The 22,318-nt window shown below is 40.1% G+C and overlaps 1 protein-coding gene across 4 annotated transcripts in view; it reads right to left on the bottom strand.

The window, feature by feature from the left end:
* Window positions 1–22,318, bottom strand: part of ADCY3 (adenylate cyclase 3) — a 97,710-nt gene that overhangs the window by 56,835 nt on the left and 18,557 nt on the right. For 3 of the 4 annotated variants that reach the window (XM_081326993.1, XM_081326992.1, XM_081326991.1), the window contains exon 1: window positions 5,894–5,996. In XM_081326993.1, coding sequence (XP_081183119.1) covers window positions 5,894–5,995 — 102 coding nt within the window. In that variant the 5' untranslated portion in view covers window position 5,996. Of the gene's footprint in view, window positions 1–5,893; window positions 6,044–22,318 lie in introns of those variants that run through there. The other variant, XM_081326994.1, reaches the window with a different exon arrangement.

Genomic DNA, 22,318 nt, shown 5'->3' with positions numbered 1-22,318 from the left:
AATTAGGATAAGACACTCTCAATCAGGAGATCAAGCTCTTTATTACTCAGGAAATGAAAAACAAAGAAGAAATGGCACTGCTTTTATAATTAGCAAGAACAGAACTTGACCAAATGATATTAATTAAACTTTTGACACTATTCTAACTTTATTTCTTATTCCTTCTATCCGAAGTAAAACAGCTTAAACTGCCATAACAGCTTTTATCCTATTGATTTTTTATAAGCCTTCTCTCTGGTTTCTGTCTATTCTGTCTTTTTATTCAGGTTAGTGAATAAAAAATTATAGATCTATTCCCTGATGCTACCATCAACTGTTTAAAATTAAATGTGCACTCAGACACTAAATCTACAGTTCCAGGAACAAACATGCACTTCTAAAGGACTGTTAGTGCAGCTGAAAATGTAATTAATGCTACCTAATTTAAAAAGTGACTGGTCAATGATGATCAAGTATGGGTGTTTGTTTTGAACTGCAGCCAGCTCTTGGCACTAAACTTTAGCATAATCAGACTTCTTCCAAAGCTAAGAATAATAAATGATATAAACTGAGGGTGCTCTTAATCCTGTATCAGCCACAACACTGTGAACACCAGGTTGTATAACTTTTTCTAAGAGATAATGAAATATGAGAGTTGCTGAGAATTATAGGAAAAAAGCAGTACCAATGATGGAGAAAAGTCTCACAATGTTCAGAAACTTTATTTCAGAACTGAGAATTCATTTTCTGCAGTACCATAAAACCCCACCCTGATAACTAGGAAAAACAAACCAATCTAACCCAGTACAAAAATGTACAGATAGACCTCAACTTACAAGCCCTCGTTTAATGACATTAAAAATTATGACACCCTTGGAAAGGGTGTTTTATGGCCCACAAAGCATTGCTGACTGTCATAAAATACCATAGCACATCACCCCTGAAGTCACGTGAATGCATTCTGGGCTCTTGGCAGCCAGTTTGCAAATGACCTGCAATCCTGTGATCATCATTTGCTATCTTCTCTGCCAGCTTTCCCAGAAAATCAGTTGGAAAGCTGACAAGGAAAGGCTGCAAGCAGAGGAGACAAAGAAGAACTGAAATCCTTCGGCCTGCAGGAACAGAGCTGAAATCTTCATGTGCATGGAGGAGAGGGGAAATCTTTCAGCAGGCTGCAGAATGGAGCTGAAATCCTAAAGATTATGAATCCTAAAGATAGTGGCAGCCTCACAAAGACTTCCTTCCCTGCACAGAAGAGAACTGACAATCTTTGGTGGTCTGCAGGAACCTTTAAAACCAAAAGGGATGGCTGCTTGGAGGATTTCAGCTCCATGCAGAACTGAAATAATTTAGCAGGCAGCTCTTTTGCACCATTCATTTAACAATCTGGGAAACTGCTTAATGACTATCACCAGGAGTGCAGGTACTGAGGTCATTGAGCAAACAATCATGTTGCATTTTGCTTAATGACCATTTCGCTCAACAACCAAGATTCCAATCTCAATTGTATTCATAAATCGAGGACTATCGTTATGAGTGTTGGAAGGGAGGGAATAAAGCGTCAAGAGGATGTTCTCCAGGGAATAAAAATGAAAATTGGGGGCGGGGGGGCGGAAGAATACATATAGGAAGTATAAAGAGAAGAAGAATAGAAAGAGTATTTACAGGTAAACCAATTTTGTACACACTGTCAGCAAGCTGCTATACATACAACCTCTGATTACTAAACAAAACATTTCTTTTTAAAAAAAAGCATTTTGAATTATCAGAAGTGATGGGCTCTCATTCATTGGATGAGTTCAGCAAAGGCTATAATCCCTCTGTTGGGAATACTTTTTATCTGAATATGAGCTGGAATAATAGGTTGGATTCAGTGGCCTAAATGACCATTGCAACTCTTATGTCTTTATAAAAACAGGGGGAAGAAGGGAAGCCAGAATGCTGCAGTCTAACAGAAGTCAAAATTGGCAAACTGCATCTCTGAAAAGTGCCCGCTACAAGTCCCATATATAAAGTCAACCAAATCAACTGGTCTAATCAAACTATATATCAGAGATATTCCTGCCTTTATTCTCTTTGCTTGCCTATCTTAGAATTAGATGCAGAAGCCTTTACAATTTTCAGTGAAAACTCAGGAGAGATAGGATCAATTTGTTGTATAGAGAAAGCTCATCTTTATGCCTGGGCAATAAAGAAACCGTTTCTTGCTGCTCGCTGTATTTTTTCTGACACCAACCGTTTGACTAGTCTGGAAATATTTGCCTTTTGCTGTCTTGGAAATGGGTTGCCATAGTGACTCCATCTTACATCAAGGTTCAGTTTCAAGAAGTGAACAGATATGATTGGAATTGTGGGATGGAAGGAAAACAAAGACATTTTATTTTGTTAAAAGAGACAGAAGGAATCATCTCTTCTAATAGTCTTCTTTTCTCTTAATCTACATCAATCAGCCCAAGTAAATCATACGTTAAACTGCTTGCAGTTTGAAATGAAAATGTGTTGAATCTTGCAGTATGCATTTTGTTCATCCAGCAATGTACTTGGCACATAGTTGCTTACAAGGCTCCAGCCAAAATATTATGCACTAAAAATGTTGTATTTTGAAACCAAACTGAGACATATCTGTTTCTTTTGTATAATTCCTTCTTCATCTGCTCAAGGGTGGATTAGAATGTGTCTTGATCTTTAGGTATTTGGAGTAATTCCTATTTTACCTCTGAAGTGAAACTAGATCTTACTTAACAGCATCCTTTAATACCACTTCTTTTCCACACAAAACACAATTATATTTCCCATTCCCCAATTCTGATCAGGATTTCAATACAGGAGAGAGAAGTTTAAATATTTCCCCCCCATACTGCTGTCTTTCTGAAAAATCAGACTCAGACTCATTGAATTGCTATTTATAACCAAAACAATTACTTACTTAGGCAAAATCAGAAGAGAACATATAAAAGATATACAAAAGACCTCAAAAATATTGAAAAGATCTGCATAGTATAATGTAGAAAATTTTGGAATGTAAATTTGAAATGAAACCACAACTGTTCCTATTAGGTATAGTCTCAGAAAAAATAACAAGAAATATTGTAAGATCTGTGCTTAACATACCAAGAATAAGTTTTGCTCGACACTGGAAGAAAAACTGTCAGACTCCTAAATGCATTAAAGACCCGCAGAGATACTTTTAAGCAGTTTATTGTTTCTCACCTATAGGGAGAAATCTTGTGAAACTAGGTTTTCATCATTAAAGATATGTTCTAAGAATTTCTATGGATGAGCTATCTTGACTCTCTTTTCCCCAAACAAACTGTCTAAATTACACTATTTCTTGGTCCTTGGAATGCAGCCCCTTCCTCCTGGAAATCCATTCCAACACAAAAATCAATATAACCATTTATACTGTAGTTCGGCTTTTAAGAGAGCCTGAATGCTTAAAAACATTGCAAATTAACAATGAAACAGGAAAGCCAGAAATCAATAATTTTTTAAAAAATTCTCTTTTTCTTTTTATTCTTTTATATGGAATGGAAAAGAAATACTAAAAATACTTTTTAGTATTTTAACTTTTATTAAATTTGTTTCATCTAGCATTTCTTTCTTTTTATCAACATACATACACACCCACACATATAATTAACAATACAATTATCTAAATATTAAATTCAACATGAAAACTATTATCATAAAATTAATATTTTAATGTGAATTGCAGGGCTTTTTTATTTTATATTCAACTGAATGAAAAGTTAAATACTATCACGCTTGTAACATTGACATCCTGACAATTAATACTGACGTAAGTTTTACTTTTATCTTTTTTTAGTTTAATACCTTGTGTGATTTAAATAATAGAATGTTAATTTTTAATCATGTTCTATAAATATCACTGTATTATAATCTGCATTGAAATATTACAATATATCCAGATTTATAACATTACAATAAAAAGGGAGGTGGGAGAAGAAAAAGGATGGAAGACTTTAGTAGAAAAACAAAAGTGAAGACTAATTTTGTCCCTGTACTGTAGAACTAACAAAAATTGATAACAGTATCTTGTAGGGTTTGTTTTTTTGTTTTTTGTTCTTTGTTTGCATTAGAGGCAACACTATCATCTATCACATCTATGAAGAAATATTGTATATAATGCTGTAGGCTGGGAAGCAACATTTCAAACTGGTATCAATTTGCAGTATTTCTTAATGTGGTTCGATATATTGCATTAGATTTTAGGACATAATTCTGCTGTGTGTTTACGCCACACCAACAAAAGACCTACTGACCTCTTTTGCAAAAGAGCTTTCAGCTTTCAGATCTCACCCACACTAAATTTTACCATAATTACTCTTAATCACAGGAAAAATGTTGTTGCCAACATCAGTGCAGGAGAAGAAACATTTGTAGGGATAAATACAGGGCTTAATCTATTATTTAATCTACCAATTCTTCCCTCTACATGCCCCACCTATACAATTTTAAATAATTTTTCTCTCCTGTCTCCAATATTCTGAGTGAAATTAACTTTATTTCTCTCTCTCTCTCTCTCTCTCTCTCTCTCTCTCTGTGTGTGTGTGTGTGTGTGTGTGTGTGTACGTTCATGTACAGGAAACTGACTGATATTAACTCTGCACACATTTTTTTTCTGAAAATCAAATATATTCATGTCAGAAAAATATTTTTAATTATAATCAGAGATTCAAAGCCCACTTTTTGAGCTAAGAATGAATTATTTCTATAGTTTTAAATTGCAGAAAACTCCAGACATGAAAGGTAATTCAGAGTATATCAGAAAGAAAGATCTTGGTATACCTTTATTTTAGCTCTCTAGGTACCAGTTTATGGTGTTTAAAGTTGAAGCCTATCAGACTATATCTCCAGTCTTTCTTAACTGTCCAGATTACTGGTGAGTTGAAAATTCTGAGAACAGCTAAAGTATAACTCAGTTTTTAATGTAACTTGGAATTGCCTTTGAAGAATTATTTGGAAACTATTTTTGGCCCAAAATGTATCAGTTCACTTACTGGTTGGTAAGGGCTTCTTTAACAGGATTCTATCCATATTATGAGTATTGCACTGGTTACCAATAGATTTTTCAATACAATTCAAAATATAAGTTTTAATTTTTATAGCTCTACATGGCCTGTCTTCCGGCTACATTAGAAATCTTCAACCTAAATCTGGCCTTCCTCTGTGCTCCATCCGAGTGGGTTGGGTTGGGTTGTTGGGTTCAGCTCATTCTATCTATTCTACTTAATTCAATGGTGAGCCCACATCTGGAGTCTAACTTAGCATAGGCTCACAAGAGAAGACAAGCTGCATGGAAAAGAAATATTCTGTCAAATTGAGGATTTATTTTATTCAGTTAGCCATCTTCATGAAATTTCTGCTTCAAAAGCATACTCTAATTTTGTTTTGGGAATTGCTCTGAATGAAAATAACTTGATTATTAAGTGCATTTTTACTGAGGGCCTGGAGAGGGTTACTCTTTGGTAGCAGATACAGAGAGAGAATGGGTTGCTATGGGAACAGCACTGTCACCATGGTCTCTTTCTTGATTTCACTGAAAACAGCTAATTTGTAATAGTATAAACAAGGAAGAATCCTCCCAATGAGATGCAAGCTTAAATGAGAAGTTCTAAACTCCAGGAAAGAGGCAAAATCCTCTGAATAGAAACTAACATGCCTCTCACAAGTAAGCTCGAATTGGGCCAGTAACTTTCTCAGAGATGGGCCCAGTAAATTTGATGCAAAAATAGTTCTGCCATGCACATTCATATGTACCTAGATACAAATCTAGAAATCAAAAACTAAGAAAATAGATTACCTTAGATATTAAATTCAAGTTTTGAATTTATTAGGTGGATATAAGCCAGAAACAAAGTAGAAGCTACAGATGGAACTCTTTGATTCTTACCTGCTGCTGACTTTGTTCCTCAAGGTTGAGCTTGACCTCCAGAGATTGCCGAGCTTCTAGGAAGGCTTTGCGGTGCTTGCGGTCTGCCATGTAGTAAGACATGATACCCACACAGATAGTGCACAGATAGATGGCAACATTGGATAAGATCTTGAATGAAAAAGGAAAGGGATAAGTTACAGTTATCAGTCATTCCAAGAGAAATATTTATATAGAAATAGAGTAGGTTATAGGTGGCCTTCCAAACTCTGATGAATGGTAACTCCCATTAATCCTCTGCATTAGTCATACTGAAATACACTGTTCATTCCTTCTCCAAAAGACTGAGGTATGGAAGATGAGGCAATTGAGCTTCCTTTCTTATCCACATGAGAGACTGCTATCGATTGTAGCTCCCCCTATTACCATATTGCAGTGAAAGCAATCTTTAGACTACAACTCCCATAACATTCAGCTAGCGTTTAAGGGCCACAGCTTCAATAAGTCTGGCCCAAAAAGCCTGAAGGACTTCAGGTTTCTCACCTCTAGTGCAGGGGTCTCTGACCCCCAGTCCATGGACCAGTACTGGGCCGTGGCATGCCATCAACTGGTCCACACAAACAAGCAAAGCCCCATCCGCGGGATGCAGGCAGCACACAAAACCACACACCCTCCTATCCATGGAAAAACCTCTCTCCATGGAACCGGTCCCTGGTGTCCAAAAGGTTGGGGACCTCTGCTCTAGTGGACTACATAGACAACAGAAGGATTTCAACTCACATTCAGGATTGGAAAGAATTAAACTGAATTTTAAAAAGCATGACATGTTTATTAAATTGCTTTATTCTGAATAAATTCAATTTTGAAATATCTGAATGAAATATCTGAAATATCTCCCTATCTAAACCTCTTTATATCATACTAAGTAAAGGTAAAGGTTCCCCCGCACATGCGTGCTAGTCGTTTCCGACTCTAGGGGCCAGTGCTCATCTCCATTTCAAAGCCGAAGAGCCAGCGCTTGTCCGAGGACGTCTCCGTGGTCATGTGGCCAGCATGACTAGACGCCAAAGGCACACGGGACGCTGTTACCTTCCCACCGGAGTGGTCCCTATTTTTCTACTTGCATTTTTACGTGCTTTCAAACTGCTAGGTTGGCAGAAGCTGGGACGAGTAACAGGCGCTCACTCTGTTACGCGGCACTCAGGATTCGACCCGCCAAACTGCCGACCTTCTGATCAACAAGCTCAGCGTCCTAAGCCACTGAGCCACCGCGTCCCTTATATCATACTAGACTTAGGATATTCTGCCTACAAAATATAATCTCTACCACCAATTAATGTCCAGACTCTCCATCCAATAAAGCAGTTTCCGTATTCTAAATATGGCCTCACCAGTGTGGTATAAGCAATACTACTGCTTCCTGTGATCTTGATGCTATCCCTCTGTTGATGCAACCTAGGGTTGTGTTGGCTTTTCTGGCAGCTGCAGCGCACTGCTCATATTTAAATGTGGTCCACCAGCGCACTTAGACCCCTCTCTTAGGCACTACCTTTGAGCCAGGTATGGCCTATCTGAACCTGTGCATCTGGTTTTTCTTGCCATAATAATAATAATAATAATAATAATAATAATAATAATAATAATAATAATAATAATAATAATAATAATAATAAAGTTGGAAGGGACCTTGGAGGTCATCTAGTCCAACCCCCTGCTCAGGCAGGAAACCTTATACCATTTCAGGCAAATGGCTGTCCAGTCTCTTATATTTTCTTAACACTTATCACTAGATGAATTGCATCTAGTTTGTCAAGATCCTTCTGAATCTTGAGTCTATCTTCCAAAATGTTAGCAATTTCCCCCAGCTTTGTGTCAACTGCAGATCTGATATACATCCCTTCAATCCCTTCATCTAGGTCATTTATGAAGATGTTGAAGAGCACTGAGCCCATGACAGAACCTTGAGCAATCCTACTGCATACTTCCCACAATGTAGATGTAGTTCCATTGAATGCAATTAACTGCAGATCCATCTGGCAGTGGTACACAGTCTATCCTGCATTGTTGTATCTTTTCAAGAAGTAGGCTGTGTCTACTTTATTAAATGCCTTACTGAAATGTAAGCATTCTGCATCCATGTCTATGGAAATTCTCACTTATCCAGGTTATGGTTGTTCCAAAGGACAACTGCCTTTTTAAAAGGCAACTGGACTTTCTGTGTTTTTTCTGTTGAAAACACTTTGCTTCTCATTCAAGAAGCATCTTCAGTTCAGAACTGAAGATGCTTCTTGGATGAGAAACAAAACAAAAAAAGATTATTTCACACAAAAGGAACAATACACAATACAAGGATGGAAGGGAAAAGCAGGAGTATAAAAAGCAGCAAAAGCAGATAAATCTGTTAATATGTATATAAACAGAGCTATTTATATAATATGGAAAGAGATGAATAAGCTATACATCTCATTTTAAAAAATATTGGTTATTTTTCTATCTAGCACTTACATATTTGAAACACAGAATCCAAAGCTATTCCAAGCAACTATCACAGACTTGGAAAGATGTCAATCAATAGTTCAAAGCATATATGATCATCTCAGGCTAACATAACAACTAGCAGGCTTTCAAACAGTAACTGATAAGTGAACATTAATTTGGGGGAGGACAGTACAGGTAGTCCTCCTATTACAAGCATTCGCTTAGTAATCGCTTAAAGTTACAACAGCACTGAAAAAAGTGGCTTATGATTGTTTTTTTACACGATCATTGCAGCATCCCCATGGTCATGTGAATTCAGAAACTTAGCAACCTGCATGTATTTATGACAGTTGCAGTGTCATGGGGTCATGTAAGCACCTTTTGCAACCTTCTAACAAGTAAAATCAATGGGGGAAGCTAGATTCACTTAACAACTGTGGTACTAACTTAACAACCGCAGTGATTCACTTAAGAACTGTGACAAGAAAGGTGGTAAATTAGGGCAAAGGTCATTTAACAACAGAAATTTTGGGCTTAATTGTGGTTATATACCAAGGACTAGCTGTAACAAGAACTTGAATTGCTACCATGACTATGAAATCTGTCTAAACTTTGCAGTTTAATATACTAATCACATGAAAGTAAGCTTTAGCACATACTTCTATTACAAGTCAATCTACGACTAAAGGCACAGGAATACAGTTTGGGGAAAATGTCTCTCCCTGGGGAGAATATAACTCAACTCTTCTTCAGTATACTCTGTGTCCTGCAGTATGCCAAGGTGCTTCCAGATAAATCTTTCAAACTACAATATATATAGTAATTTCATAGAGCATTCAGTCAAATTTGTAATCTTTAGCCATTAAGCCTTCTTCCCTGTCTTCTTTCTTGATGGGAATAATCTATTTATTTAAAAAGGCATTGTGAATCTGAGAATTTTATTTCAGCTTAAAATTCATATAAATAGAAAGCTAAATATTCCACTGAGTCTAAATGTTGTAAAAATAAGTATCAGTTTAAGATTGCTAATATTTTTAGAGCTTCCCTAAGCCAAGTTATTTCAGGCATATTGATTAGGTATTAGGGTACTATGGTAAGGACAAACACCTAAATTTCCTTTATTTAAACTGAGACTATCATATAGAAATGGGGGAGATATAATGTTCCAGATTATTGGATTTGCTACATTTTGCTATCAATGTTTCTCTGCAGTACATGGAAATACAAGTTTCATCTCTATTCTCCTGACAGACATTGTTTCAAATGAGAATTATCCTCAGAAAGTAACAGGTAAACCACATAGACCTAAATAATACTTTAGATCAGTTTATTGCTAATCATTTTTTAAACAAACTGAAATATTGCAAGATATTTTAGGATTGCCTAAAATTACAAAATGGCAGTACATTTTGTACAGTACATGTTGGGCAGCAGGGGGGCCCAGCTGTTGTTGGCCGGGCCCGGAACCTGAACCCCGAGAATTGTTTACTCCTGTCCATCGCTGGAGTTGTGGATGCCCTCACCGATAAACTGACTTTATTATCTTCACCCAGTCATCGGACCTTTTCCTCTCTGCGACCTGCCCGGAGCTGGATAGTGGTTCTCCCTGAAACCGGAAGATCATGGTCTCTGTGAGACGGCGACCACGCCCGGGAGTCACTGTCCAGCTTTGTGGATTTATTATTAATATTTATTTCATTTGTCCTTGCCAATCCATTCCTTCCTGCTTTTTATTTTCATCGATGGCTTATTCTGCGGGTGAATTGTTTGCCCTAAGGGAGTCTCCCCTCTCCCTGGTGTGGCCCTCTAATCTATGCCGCCGGTTCCTTAATGACGGGTATTGGGACCCCGAGAGGTGGCATGGCACGAAAAGGAGGCTTCAGGGTTTTCTTTTAAAACTTTTTAAAGGGTTAGGGAGGGGGGAGGAATGTAAGGACCGGCAGAAAGATGGGGGGGGGTTTCGCCGGACCTACTCCAGTCCAGGTTGGTTGATGGTCGCGGCGGTAAGGGGGCCGGGGGGGTCATGGGGCCCGAGGGGTCAGGGTGGGGAGAGCGATCCCCACAGTGATTGGGAATGGCGACAGATAGATGAACAGAGGGCCATATCGGAATCTGGGATCGCGCCCCCGCTGTCTTCAAGCGGTGGTGTGCTCCGACCCTCTGGTTTCAACCTGCTTTCCCGGGGGTGGGGGAGGGCAGATACCTGAGCTCAGGCTGATCTATTTGAATGCCAGGTCTGTGGTGAATAAAGCTCCCCTCATCTGGGATCTGATTGAGGAGGAAGGCGCAGATCTCGCATGCATTATGGAAACTTGGTTAGGCCCAGCGGGAAGAGTCCCTCTGATTGAATTATGCCCACCAGGTTTCCGTGTGCTGCACCAGCCTCGGGCTCAGGGTAGGGGCGGTGGGGTGGCAGTTGTCATTAAGGAGGCCCTTTGTCCGCGGGAGGCCACTGCCCCTCAGATAGGTGGATGTGAGTCCCTCCTCCTGAGGTGGGGCCCTGGAGGTCAGTTGGGCCTGTTGCTCGCATACCTTTCTCCCAGCTGCGTGGCAACGGCCCTGCCCGGGCTACTCGACGCTCTCTCGGGGCTGGCGGTTGAGTTTCCCAGACTTATGGTTCTGGGGGATTTCAACCTGCCCTCCCTGGGGGGGATGTCGGGGGTGGCCCAAGAGTTCATGGCTTCCATGATGACCATGGACCTGACCCAGATTATTCAGGGTCCGACCCATGAGGGGGGAAACACGCCCGACCTTATTTTTATCTCCGGGCAGTGGCTTAATGGTCTGGGTGGGGTCTCTCCAACTATTCAACCACTTTCATGTACAGATCATTATCTCCTGCAGCTGGGCCTCCGTTACACCACCTCCCGCTGCTGGGAGGCGGAACCGACCAGGTGGTTCCGCCCCAGGTGCCTGATGGATCCAGAAAGGTTTCAGACAGCACTTGGATTGATCCCTGCCTCCCTTTCCCACACCCGGTCGAGACCTTGGTTGACGCCTGGCAACGGACTGCTTCTGAAGCTCTTGACCGTGTTGTGCCTTTGCAGCCTCTGACCCGGCACAGGTCCCGGTTGCCCCCTTGGTTTTCCGTGGACCTACGGGAGATGAAGCACCGGAGGAGGGGCCTAGAGAGCATTTGGAGATTCAATCAGTCCGAATCTGACCGAATACAGTTAAGATCTTTTACCAGATCTTACCTTGTGGCAATGGAGGTGGTGAAGCATGCCTACTTCGCCACCCTCATTGCGTCCACAGATTATCGCCCGGCTGCCCTGTTTAGGGTGACCCATTCCCTTTTAAATCAGGGGACAAGGGAGGACCCCTTGTGAGGACAGGCCGAGGAGTTTAGTCAGCATCTGCTGGACAAAATCGCTCAGATCCGGACCGGTCTGGACTCCGACTGGGCAGTATCTGACGAGGGGGAAGCGATGGGTCTGGCCGACATTATTTGGGAGGAGTTTGACCCTGTGACTCCAGATGAAGTGGACAGGATCATGGGTAGATTAAGTGCCACCACGTGTTTGTTGGACCCGTGTCCCTCCTGGCTGGTTTATGCAGCTCGGGAGGTCACACGAGGCTGGCTCCAGGCAGTGATTAATGCTTCTTTGAGTGAGGGGTGCTTCCCTGCCACTTTGAAGGAGGCGGTGGTGAGGCCCCTCCTTAAGAAACCTGCCTTGGACCCAGCTATTTTGAATAATTTTCGTCCTGTCTCCAACCTTCGCTTTCTTGCGAAGGTTGTTGAGAGCGTGGTGGCACGGCAGCTCCCGCTGGTCCTGGAGGAAACTGAGTATCTGGATCCATACCAATCGGGTTTCAGGCCCGGGTACAGCATGGAAACGGCATTGGTCGTGCTGGTGGATGATCTCTGGCGGGCCCAGGATAGGGGTTATTCCTCTGTCCTGGTCCTATTAGATCTCTCAGCGGCTTTTGATACCATCAACCATGGTATCCTGCTGCGACGTCTCGGGGGGTTGGGAGTGGGAGGCACCGTTTTACGGTGGTTCTCCTTCTACCTCTCGGGCCGTTCACAGACGGTGTTGGCAGGGGGGCAGAGGTCAACCCCGAGGCCCCTTGATTGTGGGGTGCCCCAGGGGCCGGTCCTCTCTCCCCTCCTGTTCAACATCTATATGAAGCCACTGGGTGAGATCATCCGTGGTTTCGGGGTAAGGTATCATCAATATGCTGATGATACCCAGCTTTTCATCTCTACCCCGAACCAACCCAGTGATGCCCTCGACGTGATGTCCCGTTGCCTGGAAGCGGTACGAATCTGGATGGGGAAGAACAGGCTCCAACTCAACCCAGCCAAGACCGAGTGGCTTTACGTATCGGCATCTCGTGTAATCCAGGATATCCCATCTTTGGTTATGGGGGGAGAGGTGTTACCTCCCGTTGATAGGGCGCACAACTTAGGCATCCTCCTGGATGCATGACTCAGTTTAGAAGATCATATAGGAGTCGTGGCCAGGGGGCCATTTGCCCAGGTTCGCCTGGTGTGCCAGTTGCGCCCCTATCTGGACCGAGATGCTTTACGTACAGTCACTCATGTGCTCGTTACCTCCCATGTTGATTACTGCAATGCTCTCTACATGGGGCTGCCCTTGAAGACCACCCGGAGGCTCCAGCTGGTGCAGAATGCGGCCGCGCGGGTTGTGATGGGAGCATCCCGATACTCCCATATTACACCCCTCCTGTGTGAGTTGCATTGGTAACCGGTTGCCCTCCGGGTGAGATTTAAGGTGCTGGTTCTTACCTATAAAGCCCTACATGGCTTAGGCCCGGGATACCTGCAGGACCGTCTGCTGCCAGGAACGATTTCCCATCGCCCTGTGCGCTCACACAGAGAGGGCCTCCTCAGGGTGCCGTCGGCCAGACAATGTCAGCTGGTGACCCCCAGGGGGAGGGCCTTCTCTGTGGGGGCACCTGCCCTGTGGAATCAGCTTTCCCTGGAGCTCCGGATGACCCCAGACCTCCGGTCCTTTTGTCGTGACCTTAAGACATTTCTTTTCCAACAGGCCAACCTGGACTGATGATAAGGGGTTTTTAATATGGTTTTAAGGTTTTATTGGTTGTAGTTATTTATTTTTATTATTTATTCAATTTGTATACCGCCCTTCCCCCGAAGGACTCAGGGCGGTTAACAGGGCATATATAAATAACAATACAAAAATTAAAAAGAAATTAAACAAATGCCCAATTAAAAATTACAATAACAATAAAAACAATAAAAGACCCATTAAAAACCCTAATGTTCCCCATCAGGCCAGACCAGCTAGTTCAAATAAGTGGGTCTTCAGCCCGCGCCGGAAGAAGCGAAGGTCCGATGCCATCCGGAGCTCAACCGGCAGTTGGTTCCATAATGCCGGAGCGCCCACAGAGAAGGCCCTCCCCCTGGGGGCCACCAGTCGACATTCCCTGACCGGAGGCACCCTGAGGAGGCCCTCTCTGTGGGCACGCACAGGGCGGAGGGGAGTTGACGCCGGCAGCAGGTGGTCCTCGAGGTACCCTCGAGGTACCCCGGACCCATGCCATGTAAGGACTTGAAGATCATAACCAAAACTATAGATATAGTTTAATTTTTAATATTTGTATTTTTACTTGTATTTTACTGTTGTTAGCTGCCCTGAGTCCTTTGGGAGATAGGGTGGCATATAAGTCCCATTAAATAAATAAATAAATAAATAAATAAATAAATAAATAAATAAATAAATAAATAAATGTCTCTTCATTTTACAATTTAGTGTAGATGGATTAGCAACATCTAACATTCCCAAATTAGTATCAGTACTGAAATGTTTTGGATTATTCTAAATCTAGAGTTATAATAAAAAAACAGCTCAATCTCCCATTTTGCCTGAGATTAAGCCCTCATCCAGGACTCCAGCCAACTCTTTCCAAAGACTCCCCAAACCATTCCCAGCCCATATCTGACAGAATCCTTTTTTTTCCTTTATTGGATCAAAAAGGTGAGGTAACTACCTCTGGCACGTCAGACTGGCTTTGATTTAAAGGGTCAGCTTGGTAATCTAATTGTTATAGATGTGTGTGAAAGATGTATGTGGAACTATTATATACATCAATAGAATTTCACAGTGTCAAAATGCTACATTCTAAAATTAGGTAGGCACTTCATGTGAACTAAATGAATATTTTTTCCCCCACATATGTATTATATATATGGGCAGTCATCTATCAGGGATGCTTTAATCTGAATTCATGAACCTGCAACAGATTTGAGCTAATGCCCTAAATGTCTCCTTCCAACTCTATGATTGTATGGTTTTTTTAAAACCAGTTTCTGAACAGGTCAGAGCGGTTGCCAAACTTTAAGGGCAACATTTACAACTGTTACTTACTAGGGACAATTCCAATACTACACATTACTAATTTGCCTCAGCTAATGTCATAAATCATTTTATTCTGCCTTAGTAAGATCCCACCTCAAGTATTGTGTTCAGTTCTGGGCACCACACACTTAAAGAGAAAATGGAACAAATTCACAGAAAGACAACAAGGATGACTGAGGAACCAGAAACTAAACCCTGAAAAGAGAGGTTAGAGGTAATAGGTATGTTTAGCCTTAAAGAAAAATTTAAGAGAGGCTCTCACAGCATTCTACAAATAATTGAGAAGATATCCTATAGAACAGGGCTTTTCAACCTTTTCACCCATTGTACCACTTTTAGGATATGGCAACATCCGAGTACCACCAGTGGCCTAGCAAGGTGTCAAAAACTTGATGACCAAAAAAAAAAGGAAAAAAGTGATGAAGTACAGGTAGTCCTCGACTTACAACAGTTCGCTTAGTGACTGTTCAAAGTTACAATGGCACTGAAATAAGTGCCCCCCAAGCCACAGCTGAACAAGACACTTGCCTGCCCGCCTGGCGGTGCTCTTCCTCCTGCCTGAGGTTTTCATTGTTGTGAGCATTTCTGTTGAGGATTGGCAGCAGGGGTGGGGTGGGGTGTGTTTGGAAGCACCAGGATCAGCGCCAGGCTCCAGCTGGAGCTCGGCACTGATCCTGGTGCTTCTGCTGAGCCCAGAAGAAGCGCCAATTAGCTGGAACGTTGCAGCATCTCCAGGGTCTTGTGATTTACATTCAGATGCTTGGCAACTGATTCATATTTATGATGGTCACAGTGTCCCAGGGTCATGTGAAGTGACCAATACCTGCTGCAACCACCCAGCAGAGGGGGGGGAAATAAAAACCAAATACCCCCACCTCATCCCCACTGCCAATCCTCAACAGAAATGCTCACAACAATGAAAACCTCGGACAGGAGGAAGAGTACTGCTGGGCGGGCAGGCAGGTGTCCTGCTTGGCTGTGGCTTAGGGGGCACTTTTTTCAGTGCCATTGTAACTTCAAACAGTCACTAAGTGAACTGTTGTAAGTCGAGGACTACCTGTACTTCATCACTTTTTTCCTTTTTTTTTTGGTCATCACGTTTCTGACACCTTGCTAGGCCACTGGTGGTACTCGAATGTTGCCATATCCTAAAACTGGTACAATGGTTGAAAAAGTTGAAAAGCCCTGCCTTAAAGTACTTGGAAGTCACATTTCAAAAAGTCAAGGGTAAAGCTACCTCAACACAAATTCTGTTTTAAGGCATTTTGCATATAATTGAAATTAAATACAACTAAAATGCTTATTATCCAGTCATGTAATGAATACATTTTCTCTTCTGTCCCACTGAAAGTTATAATTTGGTAAGAATATCTGCAATTGTTTGTGAACTATAAGTATGGCATAAACTGCTAAGGACTTTAGCTAAAAGCCAAAAAATCCCTGGGATTTTGGTAGTACAGTACATCTCTGGTTTAAACTTAAACCTTCAATAAAAATGAATAGTATGAATGCCGCTTTGTAGTTGTGTAATCAAAAGAAACAATGAGACAAACACAGAAAACAGTAACACAAGAAAAAGCTGACACCCAGATATCTCATCAGCAACATTTCAGATGCTATTGCTCTTAGGTCTTCATTAATGTGTTTTGGAAAAAAAACATTGTCATTTCTCTAGATATTTGAATATCAAGGGGCAAGAAGATGTCTGGGGAGATCAACTTTTTACACACAGCATCCCATAACCACAGAGCAAACAGATTCCTATCTTAAGTCCAGAAACCAAACCATGTGTGGCTTGGATGACTGCTGCCGAAAGTTGCCTATTTTTAAGGCTTTTATTTACATATACAGTCTTAAATGGATTGTATACTTCAGAATGCTCCAACTATCCTGTTTTGCCTCAACTGGTAATGAAAGTATTCCTAGCCCCTTTCCCCAATTGATGCCTTTTTGGTGTGTTGGCTTGCAGCTCAGCCAACACATTTATCAAATCCAGAATCAAATTATTTCCCCTCAAGTATTCTAGAATGAGCTTAAATGGACTCCAGAAGATGGTAGAAGACAGGAAGGCCTGGAGGAATGTTGTCCATAGGGTCGCGATGAGTCGGACACGACTTCGCAGCTAACAACAACAACATTCTAGAATGATTCATTAACAACACCCCAGCTGATACGGTTTTACATATGGGACAGTGTCGAGATAGTTTTAAAAGGAAAACTGGCAAATGAATAAATGAAAGTTTTATTCATGACTGCTGCTAATATCATCTGAGCAGAACCTCCATATAAGGAACCTACATGTCTCTAAACAAAACATGCTGGGCACAAACTACCAGGTAAGAGCTGATAACTTCTGGCTGTGATCTGGCTGATCACATTTACAGATATTACAATTTATTCCATTTACATCCCACTTCTTTCCCTCACCAAATAGAAGTCAGCAAATCATATTCAACAGTCTGGGCTGCTAGACAGTCTGGGTTCCATTTTAAGTGCAATCAATTTCCTCCATAATGTTTTTCTGTTTACTATGTCAAATGCTGCACCAAGACCTATAAAGGCAGAAACAGTTGTTTTCCCTTACTGACATATTTTGTAATTAGATGGTTCAAGACAAAGTGACTGTCAATAATGGATCGATTCTGTCTAAAGCCTGTTTGTTCTTCTGCAAGAATACACTTTTCATCAACCCAGTTCTTGATTCTACTCAAGAGGAAACAGGCAAATACTGTATTTTAACCACAATATCTATTAGGCTAATGGGCCTGTAATTGCTCATTTTTATTCTTTTTAAAAATTTATAAGAAATTATAAGTTCCAGAACTGAGCTTGGTCAATGAAAGTATTTCCTCAATATTACCGTAATTGTAAACCTCTCATCTGCACACTGTAGTTGAAAAAAAAAGTTTTCTTTCTGAAGTTTTTACATCTTAACACAAATTTACCTCACACCTTTTCCTCTTAGTCAGTGATATACAATATGTAGGATGAAGACACTAGATTGGCATGCAAGGGATGATGATTTTGGACTGCTGTTTCAAACAATTCACTTTTCCCCCTCCCTATTTAAATTTGGCTAGTGGATGCCAAAAATTATTTTCCTGCAGATAGATAGAGCTACCAGTATTTGCATGTCTTAAAATTACATAACCCCCTTTTTGTATGATTAGCAAACATTCTATTAAGAGACACAAATATCCCTACTTGCTCTAATTTTTTACAACATATATAATTTGCAATGGTTCACTCCATTTTTCCTGGAGAAGTTGTGTCAATTGGCTAAATCTGTTTTCTACTTTTGTAGGTATAAAAAGGTAAAGGTAAAGGTTCCCCCGCACATGCATGCTAGTCATTTCCAACTCTAGGGGCCGGTGCTCATCTCCGTTTCAAAGCCGAAGAGCCAGCACTTGTCCGAGGACGTCTCCGTGGTCATGTGGCTGGCATGACTAGACGCCAAAGGCGCACGGAACGCTGTTACCTTCCCACCGTAGTGGTCCCTATTTTTCTACTTGCATTTTTACATGCTTTCGAACTGCTAGGTTGGCAGAATATATATATATATATATATATATATATATATATATATATATATATATATATATATATATATATATATATATATATATATATATATATACACATATACATATACATACAGTATATATATATATACATACAGTATATATATATACATACAGTATATATATATACATACAGTATATATATATACAGTATATATATATATATATATGTATATATATATATGTGTGTGTATATATATATATATATATATATATGTGTGTGTGTGTGTGTGTGTGTGTGTGTGTGTGTGTGTGTGTGTATGTATATATATATATATATATATATATATATATATATATATATATATATAGAGAGAGAGAGAGAGAGAGAGAGAGAGAATTTTTATAAATCAGACCAGACTACTAGAGTAGGGTACAAAACTAAATACTCCTGGTCAAATGACAGCAGGCACTATATCTGTCCAAATATGTGGGGACTACATTTTAGAATTCTTCAGTGAAGCTGGCAAGAAAAAGCTCTCTCAGCATACCGGTATATACTGTAAAACTCAGAGCTATCCCAAACAAATTTAGTCTGTTCATTTTACAGTGCTGGGATGTACAACCTTAGGACCTCAAAAACTAAAAAACTAAAACTAGCAGATGAAAACCAACAGGAGTTTCCTACCATTCTATATCAGAAACATGAAAATATAATCCCCTAGATAAGTATATCACTATTAAAAAACAAAGAAATCTAAAACTTCCCAAAGTGCAGCTTCATCCACATATGTAATAGGGTAACAAGGTGGGTGGGACCTTAATCTTTACATTTAAGTGTGGCCTCTGTCACCAAATGATTGCTCAGCCCTGCATTGATGATTATGGAAGCAATGGTTAATAATTGCTTAAAATTCTACAAATTAGAACAGGAAAATTCTCCATGAGGTGAATTTCTGCTTGACACTTTGGAAAACAGAAGGATAAAATCCATCAAACGATATTTCAGAATTCCTAAGTTAAAAGACTGGGATTTATTTTAAAATAAGATGACTCTCTCATTTGAGTGCCTCTGAAAAACATTTCTAAGAATAATCTGAGGGAAACCCACTCCATCTCACACCCCCACCTTCAACACCAATAATTCTCATGCATGTTCACCATTGACTTGCCATTTTTAGCACTCCTGAGTTGTCATGACAACCATCTGTGTTCTGAAGCACAGAAAATGTGCTGGCTTCAAGATAAATTTTAAAGCCTAGTCATTATATCATAATATAGACCCTAACAAACCTATGTTCATCTCTTCTCTCTCCAGAAATCCTTAATTATTATAGGATATCTGTGCAAATGTGTGTGTATATATATTTATACGATATATACAGATACATACACCCAAAATGGAAAGAATATGGAAAAAAATCAGCTATTATGCTTTTTTTCCTAGTATCATACAGATTTTTCTTGCTATGGATATTCAGTCCAGGTGAAATTTTCATGACTTCTTGTTGTCTTATTTTGTCTTATTTTATTCAGCCATAGTTTCATTCCATACAGCATTAACCTTGTAAATTCTCAAGCTTCCTCCTTCTATTATATATTCAAGATGGACAGTATTTAATATTTATTTGTTATATATATGTAGAGGTGTGGGTTTATACATATGTCTATATCAGACATGTCAAACACAAGGCCCGGGGGCCGGATCCGGCCCACGAAGTGGTTTCATGCGGCCTGCAAAGCCATCCTGGAAACAGTGAGGGAACGACCCCCACTGCCTTGGCCCTGGCCCAGAGACCCTCCTTCTGCCAGAGACCCTCAGATCTGCCCCACTCCTGCCCAGGCCCCCATAGGCACCCTTGATGCGAACGATGTAGAGCTGGCCACGCCCACCCTGGCCATACGCACTCTAGCCATGCCCATCCAGTAGGCCACGCCCACCCTGGCCATACCCACCTGGCCCCCTGAGGGCAACCACAATGCTGATGCGGCCCTCAATGAAATTGAGTTTGACACCCCTGGTCTATATAGTATGGTTAGGTGTGTGCCATGTATGTGTTCCACTTTGAGAGCGGGCAACTAAATTTCATTTTTGATGTGTGCCGTTGTGCCCACAGTAAAAAAAAAAAAAGACAATAAAAGTTATCTTATCGTATCTTATTTGCTAGCCTACCATTGCAGGAAATGGATAACAAGAAAAAAAAAGTTGACAAAGATCTTCTGAAATGTTCGACCTGCAGAAATTAATTGATGATCCTTTATCTATCCAGATGCAAAGCAATAGTTGCTGCTACTGAAGGAGTGGACTGCTGTCACAGATGATACGTAGCCCTTTATTGAAGGCTTTTAAGCAAAGCTCTGACAGGCCTCTGTTTACACTCCAGCAAGCAATCAAACTAGATTACATTCAAAGTTTCCTTCCAACTATATTTATTATTTATATCCTCATAGAACTAATGCAGCATACACAGTTCTTTACCCTACCCATGTATTAATTTCCCAGCAATCCTGACAGGCAGATTAGAAAAACAGGAAGTTGCCATACTGCTATCAGTCCAGTCAAGTATTAACTACAGTGATAACCCTTTAGGGTTTCAAGCAGGAATCTTTCTATCTGTCTTCTATGCACTACTAAAATTTGCATGTCTGTAAGCTTTAACTGGGTGAAACAGTGCATCATAAGGCAACTTTTTTTGAAACAAGGTACCTCAAATGGGCTAATATAGCATGTGTCCAGTATCCATATCCATAACTCCCGTGGAATTAAAAATTGGCAAATTTTATAAATCATTTTATGACATAAAAATTATCATACAAAATATCATAAACCATTTCTTCTGGTCAACTCCTGATGTCTGACTATGCTGTACAGTTCGATGTGGGCCATTTTCAAAGCAGATACAGCTCTGAATATCTCTCTGAATTTTTGAGAACTTTTCAAGTACATTAGGAGCTCTGCCATTAAGTTAGGTTCAGAAACTAAATTCAAATAAATGTTAAGTCATGTTTCCTTTAACAAGTTTCAACATTAAGCCATAATTATCTAGCTTCATATATAAACTGTAAACCATGGTTTAGAAATCTCAGTGATTGAATTCATACTCGATTCAATGACACTATGACAAACGAACATACCAAAGAGTTCCATGGCTGAGAAGATTTGAACCTAGCCTCCATTTCCATCAGTGGCCTCCATTATATCTCATGTCTTATTGCTACAGCTCAAACTACTAAAGGTTATATAAGGAACCATAGATATACTACAATGCATTGTCATTTTGTTTAATCTAGTTAAACTTTGGCCGCCTGAAAGTTTATGATTGAATGCCTGACACCAGTCTAGTTGCATAACATTTTAGTTTTATTCTAGAAGAAAGCATTTGCAAATCTTATTGTGAGGATGACCACTAATAGGAATGGTTTTATAAGGAGATGAAATAAATATGCATTTGGATATGCAAAATGAGAATGAACATTCCCAGGAACCATGTTTCCTTCATCTTCCTGACTACCAATCCTGCCATTCCACCTGGATTCTGCTAATTTTCCTGAAATAAGTATTCTGGAACAGAAAACAGTTGGAGGTATTCTAGAACATTCTAGTAGTTCTTAGCAGAGTCAGTTTGATACATTATATAATGAAGGAAGAAAGATGTATCAATGGGCTTTGCTCATGATATCTCAGTGGACCCTCTATGCTTATAAGCAGTGTATCTCTAAATGAATCTCAGATGCTAACAACAATGTAAAAAAATAATTATTATTCTGATGCTCTGATAAGCCACTCTGAGAAGCAGGATGCTGGATTTTAATGCATTTTCACCTATGTAATGATTAAGGCCAGCCTGCCTGCTGTAATCTTGACTTGCTGTGAAAAACAAATTAGAAGACAAGAGAAAATGACCTTGAGATGGGAACCAGAAAGAGCCAAGGGCATTAACTATCAACTTCTACAAAAAAAGATAAAAGTAAAATAAAAAATGAACAGACTGCTTTAATGAACACAACATTCATTTTTTGAAAAATAGATCTATACAATGTGAATCAGAGTACTACGTATATGTGAATGTATGTTTTTTATTTATTTTTCATTTACATTC

The sequence above is a fragment of the Vipera berus genome, assembly GCF_964194415.1.
Source record: "Vipera berus genome assembly, chromosome: 1".
Classification (NCBI taxonomy): Eukaryota; Metazoa; Chordata; class Lepidosauria; order Squamata; family Viperidae; genus Vipera; species Vipera berus.
Note: the sequence above shows the minus strand (reverse complement) of the source record. Positions and strands in the feature narration are given on the sequence as shown.